Consider the following 17,065-nt stretch of genomic DNA (forward strand, 5'->3'; position numbering starts at 1 on the left):
TTAACAATGAGATTTGAAGTAAATACAGTTCGAATGAGAATCCCGGTATTTCGAAAGCGATACCCAAAATCAGAGAGAGGAGAGAGACCCCATCCCGTTGACATCCGCCTTGAATACGATCACTGATCGAAGGAGTGGAAGAAAAACAAGGGTCTAGATAGAGGCTGAAATTTCTTTCGGAAGTCTTGACCGCGTGGATGTTATTTCTCTTTGGTTAAGCAAGCTATCACAAAGTTAGGCCGAGTGGAAGGTCTTCCCATGCTTGACGAGGTAAAAGGACATAATAAACGAGTCATTTTCAATTCTTCTACGATCTTGAGAAATTGAGCTCGACACCTTTCGTAAATCAAGTGGCTTTTTTTTTTTTACAAATACAAATATAAGAGTTGAAGAAAAAAAAAAGAGTGAACATGCAAAACCCCCGTTTCATGAAATCTTGTCGTTGCCATGGAAAAATCTCTTTCAATTGGCATTAGATTTCAGCTACCACAGGTGTCTCAAGGGATTGAGCCAATTATATGGTTTAGAAGGAGCGGAAGAGACTCACACTCACACAAAACTCCATTTCCATACTACTACAGAAATTGGATTACTTGACGTTAATACAGTGTCAAGTAAACCTATACTTGAAGTTTTTAAAATCGTCAAGTAATCAACTGTCAAGTATAGTCACATTACTTGACACTAAAAAACCGTCAAGTATACGTTTACTTGACATTGTATAATTAACGTCAAGTAATCTATCGCACTTGACGCATTTTACATGTCAAGTAAGGTCGTATACTTAATGCATTTTATGTGTCAAGTAAGATGTTGTGTTTGACGGTTTTTGCATGTAAAGTAAGATCGTATACTTGATACTATTTACACGTCAAGTAAGATAATATACTTGACAAGTATTTAACATCATGTATACCATTTATTGATATATTAAATATCACTACAAGAAAATGGAGAATTCCCGACGCCGAAAAGCACGTCGGCATAAAGAACGTCGGGAATAAGGGCTTTCCCGACGCCCTCCACAACGCGTCGGGAGATGCGTCGGGAAAACCACCTTTCCCGACGCACCATGAAGGCGTCGGCAAAAATACATCAGGAAAAGGGGTTTTTCCCGACGCCGTGAATAGTGCGTCGGGAGCGGCGTCGGGAAAACCTTTTTTCCCGACGCAACATGAAGGCGTCGGCAAAAAGTAAATCGGGAAAAGGGGTTTTTCCCGACGCCGTGAACAGTGCGTCGGGAGCGGCGTCGGGAATAGGGGTTTTTCCCGACGCCGCGTTAAACGTCGGGAAAAGGGGTTTAATGAGCGTCGGGAATTCCCCTTTTCCCGACGCATTTTGAGGGATTTCCCGACGCCGTGACGTGGCGTCGGGAAATCCCCTTTAAATTCGTTTCAGTTCTGTATTCACAGAACCGAAGCCGAGAGGAGAGGAGAAAAAGAAAGGAGAAGAAGAAGAACGTCGCCCGGCCGTGCTTTCCTTTTGTTCCGCCGCCGTCCGTCGCCGACCGCCTCGCCGTTGTTCCTCGTCGCCGTCTGCCACTTTAGGTAAGTGAAATATGTAAATTTATTTAGTTTTTTTAGGGTTTTTTTTGATAAAAATTAGTTTAGGGTTTGTTTGTTTTTTTGTTTTTTTTTTTGTTTCAAAGTTAAAAAAATGTATGTATTATTGAAATTGTTTAAAGTTCTTTTTTGTTTTTGTTTTAGTTTTGCTTTAGTTAATTAGTTTTAGGATTAGTTTTAGAATTTAGATTTTGAAATAGTTTTAGGATATAGATTTTGAATTAGTTTTAGGTTTTAGTGTTGAATTTGAATTTGAAGTGGTTTTAGGATTTAAGATTGACGTTGAGATTGAAGTTGAAATTGAATTTGAGATTGATAAAAAATTTGAATGTGTAGAGATTTTTGAGGTTATATTGAATTGGGGGGGGGGGGGTGTTTATTGAATTTGAGATTGTGATTTAGGATCTCCAATTACTTAGTCGTTTGAACTTTGAGAAATACCTAATAAACTTTTAATTTTGTTTAGAATGCTAAGTTTCTGAGATTTATGAGAATGTGTTAGAATGCTAAGTTTCTGAAAATATTAGAGTAAAGAGATAATTTAAAGCAAAGCTAGATTTGAGACTTGCTTAATGCAAGAGTTTCTTTTTTCATAAGCATGCTAACTTAAGAAAGTTAAAGTTTTAGCATGAGATTTTTGAATATGCTTAAGTCTATACCGAGATGTCTTGATCTGATAGAAATTCTATGGGGAAAATTATCTTGTGTACAGTGGTCGTGTAATTATTATGAAATGGAATTACTACTTATCTGGGGAGAGGGAGGTTTAAGTTAAATTGAAAATGTTTGTTTTCTATGTCCATAGCCATTATGTCATATCGACCATCAAATTTTATGGAGACGGACGATATGTTCCTCCAGTTTGAGGACGATTTAGATAATAACATCGCGGGAGGGTCATCATCTGTGGGCGACAATACGGGTGAGTCTAAGAATTTTCTTCATTTTAACTTACAAATATTTCATGTTCTTTTTTCTAACTTTATATGTTATTGTCTATTTATTGAGCAGAGTCTTCTTCTCAACAAACGACTCCGACTCCTAGGAGACGTGCGCAGTCTCGACTCTTGGAGTTAGAGCGCCACGTTGCAATAAATGGGCGCATTCCGATGACGATCGCCCCTGGAGCGGAGAAGCCTATTTCTCCACACGCCGTTCGCTTCAGCCAGGCGATAGGCGTGTGCGTGCGAAAGACATTTCCCGTCCGCTGTCTTAAGTGGACGGACGTTGGGAGAGAATACATTGAGGTCGTCAAGGGCGACCTCCAGGTAATTAAATGCACTACACATTTATATATGATTTCATTTGAAACATATCTAACTTTAGCCAATCTAATGTGTTATGTTTGTAATGTGCAGCGATTCTTTGTGCTTGATTTCAATGATCAAGCAATGAACAGGTTTGTTGAGCATCAGATGCTCACGACCTTTAAAGAGTTCCGGGCCGACTGTCATAAACATTTTAAAAAGTACAGCGACCCGGAGGAGGCTCGTGCCAACCCACCAAACGCATTGGTTGGACGTGATGAGGATTGGCACTTCCTCTGCGACCATTATATCAGCCGTGCATTCCAGGTATTTGTCATGATTAATTATGATAACAAGTTTTTATATGTATAAGAAATAAACAATATAATTGTTTTAATGCAGGAGCAATCACGGACAAACAAGGCTGCTAGACAGAAGCAGCCTTACAATCATAGTAGCGGGTCCAAGTCGTTTCTACAACGACAGCATGAGCTCGCTGAAAGAAGAGGGCAGCCGGTCGATCGTGTGGAATTGTTCCGGGAAACACACGTTCGAGCTGGGACATTCGTGTCGCAAGCCGCGGAGGATGCGCATGTAAGTTATACCCTTATTAATTATCCACTTTTATTATATATTTTTGCGCGTTACCTAACATAATTTTTAAATTTGTTGCAGAATCAAATGCTGGAACTCCAATCCCAGCCTATCCCAGAGGGTAGTCAGCCACTCTCTGAGGATGAGATATGCGATCAGGTGTTGGGTAGACGACCAGGCTACTCAAAAGGCCTTGGTTGGGGACCCAAGCCGAAGGCCCGCAGAACGGCAAGTGCAAGCAGTTCGTCGACATCTTGTTCGCAGTCCACACAAAAAGAGATTGAATTACAAGCTAAACTTCATGAAGCTTTGGAACGGATTGAAGTACAAGATAGAAATCACCAAGCATTAGCTTCACAAGTGGAAGCTATGAAAAAGATGATTGAAGACCTAACTCGTGCACAACAGGGACCACCACATGATCCCTAGCTTCATTATGTTTATGTTTTTTCTATATTGAGAACTATATTTTGTTGTAGTCAACTTATTCGTATTATTAATTTTAATTCTATTTTTTTAATTTGTGTTTGTATATTTATTAATTTATTTTAATTTAATCCAAAACGTCGCGAAATTTTTTTGAGCAATCCGAACATCATTGTGAATGTTTGAGTAAAATATTATAAGGAAAAAAGTAAAAATAAAATATTTTTAAAAATATATAAAAAAATATTTCCCGACGTTCATTACGTCGGGAAAAAAACGTCGGAAAACAGGTTTTCCCGACGCCGGAATATGCGTCGGCATAGACGGCGTCGGGAATAAGGCTTTCCCGACGCCGTCATGCCGACGCATATTCAGGCGTCGGGAAAGCCTTTCCCGACGCTGCTTTGGTACGGCGTCGCGAGAGGCTTTCCCGACGCATTTCTCCCGACGTGCTTCCCGACGCCGTTTTGTACGTCGGGATATCCTTTTCCGACGTACTTTGCATTTTCGCCGACGTATTTGTGCGTCGGGAGTGCCCCCGTTTCTTGTAGTGTATACAAACTTTTCCATTTTATATTTCCTGTATTACATACATTTGTTTCAATAAAACATATCAATCAACAAAATAAACTCTTTGTCCAGTAGTTACACAACAAAAAAAATGACAAATAATTTAGTATAATAAGAAAAATCTTCCTTATACTTGACGTGAAAAAACGTCAAGTAAAAACTAATGTAAGATAGTTCGAAAAATTCCGTGAAAACTACACTTTTTTTGAAACTATACTTGACGTTTTTCCTTTAAAATGGTCCATAAAAAAAACGTCAAGTATGTAAAAGTTGCTAGTGTCAAGTAAAACAGATTTTGTAATAATGCCACCCACACATGCTCGTTATTCATACGTTTGTGAAAATGTTTGACAATGCATCTGTCTTATGGAATCAAAATCAATCATCAGTCCCTCAAACAACAATTTGTTCCTCATCTTCCAAATTTTCCAACCAAACAAAATGATGGTAGCTTTGTCCATATCCTGCACCAAAGATTGGAGTATGGAAGAGGGGAGTGACGAAGAAGACAAATCGTAAAAACTTTTTTTAACTTTATTTGAAAGATAACGAGTACTTATGCAATATGTGAAAGTTTAGAAATATTTTTGCAACGTATAAACATGTTATCCACGTACTAACTGCAAGAATATATTTTAATTTTAATTTTTTAATGTTTAAGAGTATATTTAAAACTTTTCAAACTTTATGGCTATCTAAAAAAACATTAAAGGTTTTCAACCAAAACCAATTATAAAATACTTTTTAAATCCTTTTAAAATTTAAAATTTGTTACGAATATTAATATTAAAGTCAAATATTATTAGATGTCCATAACCTCTTTAAGTTACAAATTCATCCAATAACCTCCTCATCAATATCCATAACTTTCTTGTCCCCTATTTATGTTTGGTTTTGTAACCATTATTCTCACAACCCTATAAATAGAGATTGTAGAGATCATTTGTATACACAATTCTATAGAACAAAACTATTTACATACAAAATTCATTACACTTGTTTTTCTATGAAGTGTAAATAGTTTCTCAAAGTTTCTTAAACCGTAGGTTGTTTCTCGTGAAACAAAATAACTTGAAAAAAAAATTAAATTGAAATCATAATTTAAAAAAACAGGGATTAAATTTGGTTTCTTAAAATGAAAATGAAATAAAAGTAAAAATAAAAGCTGCAGGCTGTGGGGTTCGAACCCACGCGCACTTATGTGCAGAAGATCTTAAGTCTTCCCCCTTAACCTCTCGGGCAAACCTGCTAACTGTATACTACCATTACACTAAAATTTATTATACTGAATAACAAAATTTAGACTATATCTTCCAATTTCTTACCCTGCTTTCCATTTTTTTTTAAGTAAAATAATTATATTTTTGTCTAATTTTAAAAGTAAAAGAAATTATAGTTTTTTTTTTTAGTTTTCAAATTTTAGCTTGGTTTTTTAAACCATCCACAAAGTAGATAATAAATAAAGAAAGACGAAAGAAAAAGTATTGTCTACCAACTTAATTTTCAAATCAAAATAATTACCAAAGAGAATATTAGTATGTATGTTTTCAACCTGTTTTTCTTCACCTTAAATTATAATTGCTAGTTATTATACTTCTTCCCTTTCTCGTTTTGATCTCTTTAAAGGAAACAAAAATAAGACAAACTAAGATCATGTTTGTTTTTATGGAGAACGTAACTCACCAATGATGAGAGTGGAGTCTAATTAATTACATTTGTTGTTGGTTTATATGTGTGTTACATATCATAATTTAAGTGTAGGGCACACTATCACGTAGGTAACCAAGACTTGAAATATTAGCCATAATTTAGAACTAATTTTTCTCAAAAATTAGCCTTACTTCTTGAAAATATGAGTAAAAAGTAGACAATAAAATAAATATTTAAAGGTAATAGACATGTTTGTAAGCTTAATTAAAAAAAAACTAAAAATTAGATGGTTATCAATCGTGATCGAGATAACTAAAAAGTATTTACAGATTTTAATTAATTTTAAAATCATTTCTTAGGAAAATACTTAGGGGACATTTGGGGAAGGAAAGGAATAAGGAGAAGAGGGATTATGAAAAGGAAATGATTATAATATTTCTTTTTTAGGGGAAGGAATAAGTGAAAGGATTATGAGGGATTATTTATAATTCATGTTTGGGGCAAGAAATAAGTGGGACATTATGAGAGATTATTTATAAACCTTGTTTGGAACAAGAAATAAGTGGGAAGGAATATGACAATTTTTTTTTAAAATTAGTACAAATGTTTTTTTAAAAAAATTCATATTGTAAATCCAATATACAAATATTCATATTTTATTTACTAAAATTAAATTTTCTTTATCGCAAAACATGTTTCATTAACGTTCGTAAGTACGATGTCCATTTTGAACATTTTGTACGCAAGTTTTCCATGTCAAAAAATTAATTGATGCATTATATGTGAAAGAAATTACATGTATTTTTTTAAAAAATTGATGTAGTAAGTGCAATATCTAGAAGTTGTGTATCGTTAATAATCGATTTAAAAATTTTTATTGTTTTTTTAATTCGTACAAATGTATATTTTTTAAATTCGTATTGTAAATCAAATACATAAATATTCATATTTTATTTATCAACATTTGAAATTTTTATTGGAAAGATGTTTCATTAACTTTTGTAAATATGATGTTAATTTTGAACGTTTTGTACACAAGCTTTCCGTGCTAAAAAATGAATTGATGCGCTACATGCGAAAAAAATTACATGTATTTTCTTTAAATTGATGTTGTAAGTGCAATATTGAAAAATTACGTATCGTTAACAATTGATTTAAAAATATATATTATTTTTTTTTAATTCGTACGAATGTATTTTTTTAAAATTCGTATTGTAAATTCAATATACAAATATTCATATTTTATTTACCGAAATTTGGAATTTTTGTTCAAAAACATGTTTTGTTAGCTTTTCTAAATACGATGTTAATTTTGAACGTTTTGTACGCAAGCTTTCCGTGCCAAAAAATTAATTAATGCGTTACATGCGAAAGAAATTACGTGTATTTTCTTTAAATTAATATTATAAGTACAATATTGAAAAATTATTTATTGCTAACAATCGATTTAAAAAAACGACGACCAACGTAATAGCATTGAAATGAAATAGATATGGGAAACAAATGTTTTGTTTTTTTTCGAGTGTAGTTAAACGATGATCATCAATTATATCCTACAACTCTATTTTGAAATATAATATTAAAATAATAAAAATATTAATAATAACAATTATATTAATAATAAATTTCTTAATTTAAAATAATAATAATAATAATAAGGAAAACTTACATAAATGTAACAAAATACCAAACTATTTACGGCCCGTGTAACAAAGCCTATAAAGTTCGCCATTTTTTAAATATTTCAGGTTTGCCCTTCCTCTTCCTCGTGATTTCTCTGCGATTTCTTTCATTGTCTTCCTCTTCGATTTCTTTCATCATCTTTCTTCTTTTCCTCTTTTTTTTTTGTGATTTCTTTCCATCATCTTATTTTTCAATTGTTTTTTACGTCGTTAAATCTTTCCATCATATTTGTTCTTTTCTTTTTTTTTTTTCGTGTTTACATTTGGGTAACCAAATCTAAACGATTGTGTATAAGACAAAGAATCTTGAAAAAATATCATTTAGATTGGAGTAGCCAAATGTAAACAATCGTGTAAAAAAATAAAAGATTGTATATAAAGAATCTTGACAAAAATCATTTAGATTGGAGCAGCCAAATGTAAACGATCATTTAAAAAAGTAAACGATCGTGTAAAAAAAAATAAAATATCGGGTATAAAAAAAATCTTGAAAAAAAATCATTTGGATTGGAGTAGTAAAGTGTAAATGATCATGTAAAAAAGTAAACGATCGTGTACAAAAGAATTAAAAATTAAAAAAAATCATTTAGATTTAGGTCCTCGAATCTAAACGATCGTGTAACAAAATTAAACAATGAAATTAAAAAGATAAATTGTAGTCATATCTAAATGATCGGGTTGTAGGCATATCTAAACGATTGCATATAAATTATAACCATATCTAAACGATCACCTTGTAGCCATATCTAAACGATCACGTATAAATTATAGTCATATCTAAATGATCGCGTATATATTGAACCATATCTAAACGATCGCGTATATATTGAACCATATCTAAACGATCGCGTATAAATTATAACCATATATAAACGATCGCCTTGTAGCCATATCTAAACGATCGCGTATATATTGAATCATATCTAAACGATCGCGGATATATTGAACCATATCTAAATGATCGCGTATAAATTGTAGCAATATCTAAACGATTGCAAATATATTACGCGCGCGTTATTGACGACGTGGTTGACGGGGCATTTTCGGTATTTTACACGGTGGGCCTCTGAGCTTTTTTCATTTTTGAAATTGTTCTATACAGTGTAAATATTTTGCCGCTTTTTTATATTTTTGAAAAGACCCCTAATAATATAATAATAATAATAAAACGTAACCAAATTAAACGATTGTGTAACAAAATAAAACGATGGAATTGAAAAGATAAATTGTAACCATATCTAAACGATCGCGTATAAATTGTAGTCATATCTGAACGATTGCAAATATATTACGCGTGCATTGTTGATGGTGTGGTTGACGGGACATTTTTTATATTTTACACGGTGGGCCTCTAGGCTTTTTCCGTTTTTGTCGTCTTTTTATATTTTTGAAAAGATCCCTATTTTTAATTTCCGTTTTTTTAAATTGAATTTATGTTTGTTCAGCATGCGACGTGAATTTTTTTTAAAACTTTGTTATTGGTAGCATAATGCAAGTGCAATTACCATAATTCGATAAGGACATCATTTTCAACCATATATTCATATGCGTTATGCGACAATTCTATAAATTAATTATTTACGCACCATCAAATAACCTTAAATTAAGTGAAATAAATCCATAACGCAAATTACAACAAACAAAATGGCAAAGGCAATAAATATAAGTCCTCGACGGGAAAGATATCAGCATAGTCATGGGTCACTGCCAAGGAGGACCCTACAATAAGCGGCCTTCATCGAATCGGGTATCTTGATGAAGCTTCTCATGAGCGACACCTTCTGATTCACTATCATGACACACTTACTCTTCTCCGCCATAGTAAGGTTCGGGATGGCCTCCATAAGCTCAATCACCTACGCCGTCATCGCGTCCTCCTGGCTCATAGCTTTCTCCGGCCATTCTGCAATGGTTCTCAGCTGATGAGTCGCAGCCTCCATACATTCACGAATCAGGTCGTACGTCTCAAACTGTTGCATGGAGCGCTTCCTTTTCTATCCGCTAGAGCCCATTCTACCATCGCTCAACCGGCCTGATCTACCGCCCATCATGTCCTCAGGGGACATGTTCATCCTCAGGCTGCACATAGCGGGGAATTCCATATCGATGTCATCCTCAATGGGGACACTATCGTTGTCGGTCGGTACGTTCGAACCAATGTCTGCAAAGGTCTCCGCACAGGCCTCCGTCGCTCGATCTTTCCCAAACACGACGATAATGCGTCGTAATGCGAAAATGGCTTGTTCAAGAGTCCTTTTGCTGCAGGGTGCGTCTGGAAAAAAACACAAAAAAATAAGCAATTAGTATTCCATAAAATCCAGTTAGTCATATAATTATGTTCATACTCTTACCCGGACCCAATGATCAAACACGTCCCTCTCAGCGATGATGCACTTGACGTCATCATTCCAGTCGAAGCCACTACCTGCTGGACCCCTCATCTCCGCAATGGCCTGAAACGTCTTCTTCAACAACTTTATTCAGCTTTCAATGACGGTCTTCATCAAACTGCAACTAACCATTCTCTCCCCTAACATCCTCACCTGCTGTGCTAAATAACCAAGCCAAAAGGTCCCATTATTGTCCGACCTCTACCCCCCGTGTTAACCAAGTCCACGAGATAATCTACTAGGCACGCTTCCTCTGCATTTGTCCAGGAATGCTTTGGGCTCCTAGAAGAACTTGCCATTCTGGTACAAAAAATGAATCATTACACGTAGTATACTATTCATTCAATGAGTAAATATATTTTAACAACATAAGACACCAAACATGTTATCCAATTAAGTAGTAAGGTAATTAAACATATAGACATACATCTTTCAAAACCAAGTATCAGTACGTAAAATATGAGGACAACAAATTGAAATGAAGAGTTTCATAATACAGAATGGTATACGAAAGGGACAATAACATAAATGACACGGTACTACTATTACGCAACTGTCATTCCGAACATCGACGAAGCAAGCACATCACGCCATTCAGTCCATTCGTTTGAGGGCTCAATGTTTGTGATGTCGTCCCCCACTAGTAGTTGCGTGTGTCGAGTCACCATCGTCTTCGTCATCCAATTCGTTGATGTAAGTCATCTCCCAATTTATTAAATTATGAAGGAGACAACAAGCCATGATAGTCTGACATTGGACTTGAACCGGGTAGTACGACTTTCCACGTAATATTGCCCAACGTCCCTTCAACAGATCGAAGGCTCTTTCAATGACATTTTGTGCGCTAGAATGTTTCATGTTGAAGAACTCTTTCGGTGTCTCAGGAGCATTTTCAGCACCTCGCCACTTCTGTAGATGATAACGTTGGCCCCTGTAAGGCGCTAAAAAACCCTATGCATTTGGGTAACTCGCGTGCAAGTAGTAATACCCTGCGAGTATGTTGTTCGATTTTGTTAGGGTGGTAAACGAATACATAAGAAACATATGACATACAAGTTTACCCAACTGCTGACACATTAACTGTGGTCTATCTGTGTGCGATACCTTGGTCTATCCGCTGCTGACACGTTAACTTTGATGTACGTGCCGTCAAGAGCCCCAAGGCAATTCTGCAACAAATATGGAACACAGTTTCTTGTTTTGCACAACTTTGAAAAGTTAGTCAAAGACACGGTAAGTTCTTTATGCCTAACCTCGAAACACTGCCACCTCATGTCTGTGCATCCACTCGTTATAGGTTGTGGTGTGGCCAATAACTCGTCATGTAGCCGAAGAATGGCCATCAACACCATGTTGAAATGTCGGGAGACTGTCTTGCCTGACCTAACGAACTCCCTTTGGATATGCCGGTTCTTCACATCGTGTGCTAGCACATGAAGGAAGAGGGCGATCATCTCCTCAATGTCCACGTGTTCAATAGATTCTAAACCGGCCCTAGTTCGTAGTAGATGGCACAAAATTGTGAAGCAACGTCTGTCCATTCCCGTACTTTCCCGACACACTAGGTCAGACGCGTGTATCATGTGAAAGTACGTTAGTTGCCTAATCCTATATCTTGCATCGACCGAGATGTGAGTTATATGCTTATTATCATGCAACAGTGCCTCCAATATCAGAAGCATCTATTGTTGCGCTATTGTGAATGCGGATACAACAGCAACGATTTCGTGTGGGTCCATTTTTTACGTAAGTAAGAGGGGAAACCTGCTAATGATGGAGGAAATTGACATAAATCGTTAAAGAAGTGTTGAATCTTATTAATTGACCAATACATACTTCCTCATCACTTTTTTTAAGAACACGCTTCCATCTACACTATTGTATTTAGGACAACAATTCAAAAGTATAATTTTAAACTTATTCTTCTTTATTCAATTTAAAATTTTCATCAAACATATGTAACTCAAAAAAAATTTTGTTTTTTTTTTGTCTCATAATTTCACATACACTCGCTATGTTAGAAATATTTTTTAATTCTTTGCATATTGACTTAAAATTTTGGTTCTATGTTTACTTAGTTTTAGGTCGAAATATTAAGCAAGTTCACAATTACGTATTTTGTGAAACTTTGGTATGATCGTGCATTGTGTTATAAAGTGACCATAAACTATTGTTTTCGACGGTTTGTTGCTGTAAATAATAGAACGTGTCATGCAAGGTGAATTATCAAAATTTGTGGAACATGCATTAACAGAAACACATTCATAAAACATCAACGAAAACCATAGTGTAAACAAAAAAAAATTAAGTCAATGTCCCTTGTACATTACAGAAACGTGACTACGTCTTTATAATGTGTCAATGCACTTAAACATATGAAATAAAACAAAGGAACGACATAAATGCACGATAAGGACCTTTTTTTTATGCGGGAGGTCGTAGGGACTGTAGAACGTTAATTTCTGTCTTTCTACGTACTCCCATGCACTAGAATGAAAATAATAAACATTAATTATAAATTGTTAATGTAGTTCGTGTGTGGGTGAAAATATTAAAAAAATGAAAGGGAGGTCGTCGCATACCTTTGCCTGAAGACCTACCGTCGCGTAACCATAAGATATCTGAAAATGTTATAACGCACATGCAACAATGACTTATGCAGAAAAAATCTAACACAAACAGGGAAATTTGTGTGTGTGTGTGTGTGTGTTTTTTTTTTTTTTTTGCCTCAGAGGAAAGAAGTACGTTTCATATGTTTCATATTAGGAAACTGAACTTCAAATGGAATGTCATCTAATACGGTGATATGAAAGACATGACACACACAGAAATGAGGAAACCAATACACACAAAGAACATGATAAACATATGGAAGGACATAGAAGAATTACTAAATCAATACACAAAAATAACATAATTTAATATGGAAGGACATACAAAATAACCAATAAGCAAAAGATATGGAACGACATAAAAAACAATATGTAAATCAATACATAGAAACAACATAATCAAACAAAGATAACCCTAAACATCCACAACAAACTGTGAGCCAACAGACGAATGGAAAAAAACACCACGAAATTGGAAAAGTATCACAGAACATAGTACTAAAAAAAAATTCACAAAACGAAATACCTATGCATGCTACAAACACAAAATGATGCTCATAATGGAGTACAGAACTGGATCAAAGGACAGAAATAAGCAAAAATAATTTGTGTCGTTAAACAGAGCACGTGGAAAAACCGAAAGCCATACCAAAATCGAAAACCCAATAGAAAACGCATGGATATTGAGGTATGACAGATTTTTTTGGCAAATAATCATAAGGAAATAAAACTAATTTCATCAGTAACATGTAAACAGAACAGACAAGTAAGAACAACAAAGAAATATGTGAAAGATCGTCCTCATCATCGACAATTAGAAAAATGGGTCGACATGTATATATTAACCCTATCATTCTCGGTTCAACTCAGCTGACGATCGTGTAGCATCAACATCTCATCGAACAATTAAAATCGTAGAGTCAATGGCTAATCCGAGCGGCAAGGCGTACACAAACCAAAACCCCTTCAGATCCGAGCAGAAAATCGAAGAGAAAAGCCATGCCCGGATCGGTTTAATGAAGGAAAGGGGATAAATCAAGGAAAAAAAAAAAGCAAAGCGTCGAAAATCATTCTCGGCCCAACAGATCGGACGGAATGGGGTTGATATGGGTGTCGACGAAATGGAAAAAATGTCAGAAAGGAGTAGATCGAAACCTTATCGATTGAACTATGGAGAAGAAAGACGAAAAGAAGTATGAATTGGTGAGATGAAAGGAGAAGAAGGTGAATCGGTAATGCAAGAAAGTGATGGAGAAATCAACGGAAAGAGAAGGAAGGGAATTAATGGGGAAAGAGAAGAAAAATGGGGGGAAATTTTTAACCCATTTTCCCCCTTTTTTTTCACCAAACGGGGAAAGGATAAAACCTTTTTCTTTCCTTCCCCCAAAACGGAAAAAGCCCAGAGGCCCACTGTGTAAAATAACAATCGTTTACATTTGGCTACTCCAATTCAAATGATTTTTTTTCAAGATTGTTTATACAGGATCTTTTATTTTTTTTTACACGATCGTTTACATTGGCTACTCTAATCTAAATGATTTTTTTCAAGATTCTTTATACACAATCTTTTGTTTTTTTACATGATCGTTTACATTTGGCTACTCCAATTCAAATGATTTTTTTTCAAGATTGTTTATACAGGATCTTTTATTTTTTTTTACACGATCGTTTACATTGGCTACTCTAATCTAAATGATTTTTTTCAAGATTTTTTATACACAATCTTTTGTTTTTTTACACGATCGTTTACATTTGGCTACTCCAATTCAAATGATTTTTTTTTAGATTCTTTATACACAATCTTTTTTTTTACACGATCATTTACTTTTTTTTACACGATCGTTTACTTTTTTTACACGATCGTTTACATTTGACTACTCCAATTCAAGTGATTTTTTTTCAAGATTCTTTATACACGATCTTTTAATTTTTTTACACGATCGTTTACTTATTTTAAACGATCGTTTACATTGGCTACTACAATCTAAATGATTTTTTTAAGATTCTTTATACACAATCGTTTTATTTTTTTTTACACGATCATTTACATTTGGCTACTCCAATTCAAATGATTTTGTTTCAAGATTCTTTATACACAATTTTTTTTAAACGTTTACTTTTTTTACACAATCGTTTACATTTGGCTACTTCAATCTAAATGATTTTTTTTTCAAGATTTTTCATACACGATCTTTTATTTTTCTTACATGATTGTTTACTTTTTTACACGATAGTTTACATTTGGCTACTCCAATTTAAATGATTTGTTTTCAATATTATTTATACACGATCTTTTAGATTTTGCTATTTTTTGTACACGACGTAAAAAAGAAAAAGAAGAAAGACGATGGAAAGAAATCACAGCTAAAAAAAAAAGAGGGAAAGTAGAAAGACGATGGAAAAGCGAAAAAAATGTGGAAAAGATGAAAACGATGGAAAGATTAAACGATGTAAATAAAGAATTGAAAAATAAGAAAGATGATGGAAAGAAGTTGCATAAAAAAAGGAGGAAAGACGAAAGACGAAAGACGAAATCGCACGAGGAAGACAATGAAAGAAATAGCAGGAGAAAGATGAAATGTTTTGTTACATTTACAAGAGTTTCCCTTATTTTTATTATTATTATTATTTTATAATAATAATAATAATAATAAAATAATGATGATGTCACGCTGTTGAGCAATGAATTTTGGCCAATTAAATTTCGCCACGTCATCACATTAAACATTGTGATAATCATAATTCGATTGGGTTGGGATAATTAAGTTTTCTCGTACCCGATCTAATTAAGCCCTAAATATAAATTAGGCCAAGAAATAATGGACCAAGCCCGTCAGACAAGTGGGCCCGGGAACGAACCCAATAAGCAAATAGGCCCAAGCCCAGAGTGCCAGGTGGGCTCAAGCCCAAGCCCAATAAGCAAATGGGCCAAGCCTAAGTCCAATAGACATATAAGCCCAAGCCCAAGCCCAAGCCCAACAAGCAAACGGGCCCAAGCCCACCTAAAGCCCATAAAATTTCTCTATAAATAGAGACATCTACCATTCATTTGGCGGACCTTTGATTGAAAAGAAGAATCGAAGCTCTGAAGAATTGAAGACAAAAACTTCTAAAGACTCTCAAGACGTGCAAGTTATCATCAACCTCGAAATCATCCTTCTGAAAGATCGAAAACTTGGAAGATCAAACTTTCCTTGAATTCCAGAAGATTGAAGCTCGAATTGACTTGTAGTTACAACTTCTTGAAGATCGAAGACCACGAAGTTCTAAATTTTACTTTTTGTATTCGAGAGAAAGAATCAAAGGAGTAAATATTAGACATGGTATCCACAATACATAAATCAATACAAAGTTCGATTCCACGAATTAAATTTCTCCTGAAATCTCATGTGAACACACGCCTTTTGAGGAAGAAAAAGAAGGAATAAGAGGGGATTGAGAGGAAGAAAGAGAAGGATTAAGAAGGAATAAGAGGGATTGAATATATCCCTTCCCCCCCCCCCCCCCCATTCTTTGTCCCAAACATGGAAAGAACTATAGTCCTTTCCTTTCCTTTTCCTTCCCTTCCCCAAACGACCCCTTAGGAAGTTTAAAATGTCAATGTCAATAAAAAATAATATATCCTAATTAATTTTTATAGACATGTAGATATAAATATCGAAAAAATGTTAATGTTGATGAGTATTTGTTTGAAAATTTAAAAAAAATTAAATATAATTAAATACTTAGTAAATAAATATTAGCAATAATTTTTAGAGGTCTTTTAAAAAATAAAACAAAGCGGCAAAATATTTACACTTATAGAATAATTCTGAAAACAGAAAAAACTCATAGGCTCACCATGGAAAATACCAAAAATGATCCGTCAATCACACCATCAACAACGCGTGTAATATATTTGGTACACAATTGTTCATATTTGACTCTTGTTTGGTACACGATTGTTTAGATTTGGCTTCAAATCTAAATGATTTATTTTTAAAATTTATCTGTACATGATCGTTTAATTTGGTTATGCAATCGTTTTAATTTAGTTACACGGCTGTTTAGATTTGGTTATATGATCGTTTAGATTTTGTCAATTAGATTTGGGTAGCCAAATCTAAACGATTTATTTTTTAAATTCTAGGTACACGATCGTTTAATTTGGTTACGCGATCGTTTAGATTTGATTATTTATATTTATTTTTTTTGGACATGATCGTTTATATTGATTAAACAATTTTTTGTAAGATTCTTTTGGTACACGATCGTTTAAATTTGTATGCACGATCACTTAAAGGAATTGTAAAGAATGGCTAACTTCATGGATTTTGTTATATGGACCGTAAA

General features: G+C 34.4%; 1 protein-coding gene and 1 non-coding gene across 2 annotated transcripts; one reads left to right on the forward strand and one right to left on the reverse strand.

Annotated features, from left to right (window-relative positions):
- The first annotated feature begins 2,372 nt into the window (after positions 1-2,372).
- Positions 2,373-3,923, forward strand: LOC127150519 (uncharacterized). The gene is made up of 5 exons (XM_051088373.1): positions 2,373-2,484; positions 2,574-2,830; positions 2,921-3,136; positions 3,212-3,403; positions 3,485-3,923. Exons 1-5 carry the CDS (start codon positions 2,373-2,375, stop codon positions 3,830-3,832), a joined length of 1,125 nt encoding a protein of 374 aa, XP_050944330.1. The 3' UTR covers positions 3,833-3,923.
- A 1,642-nt stretch (positions 3,924-5,565) lies between these two features.
- On the reverse strand, positions 5,566-5,648 carry TRNAL-UAA (transfer RNA leucine (anticodon UAA)). The gene has a single exon. It is a non-coding gene; the product is annotated as a tRNA-Leu (tRNA).
- Between the last annotated feature and the right edge of the window lie 11,417 nt (positions 5,649-17,065).

The sequence above is a fragment of the Cucumis melo genome, chromosome 8, assembly GCF_025177605.1.
Source record: "Cucumis melo cultivar AY chromosome 8, USDA_Cmelo_AY_1.0, whole genome shotgun sequence".
Lineage (NCBI taxonomy): Eukaryota > Viridiplantae > Streptophyta > Magnoliopsida > Cucurbitales > Cucurbitaceae > Cucumis > Cucumis melo.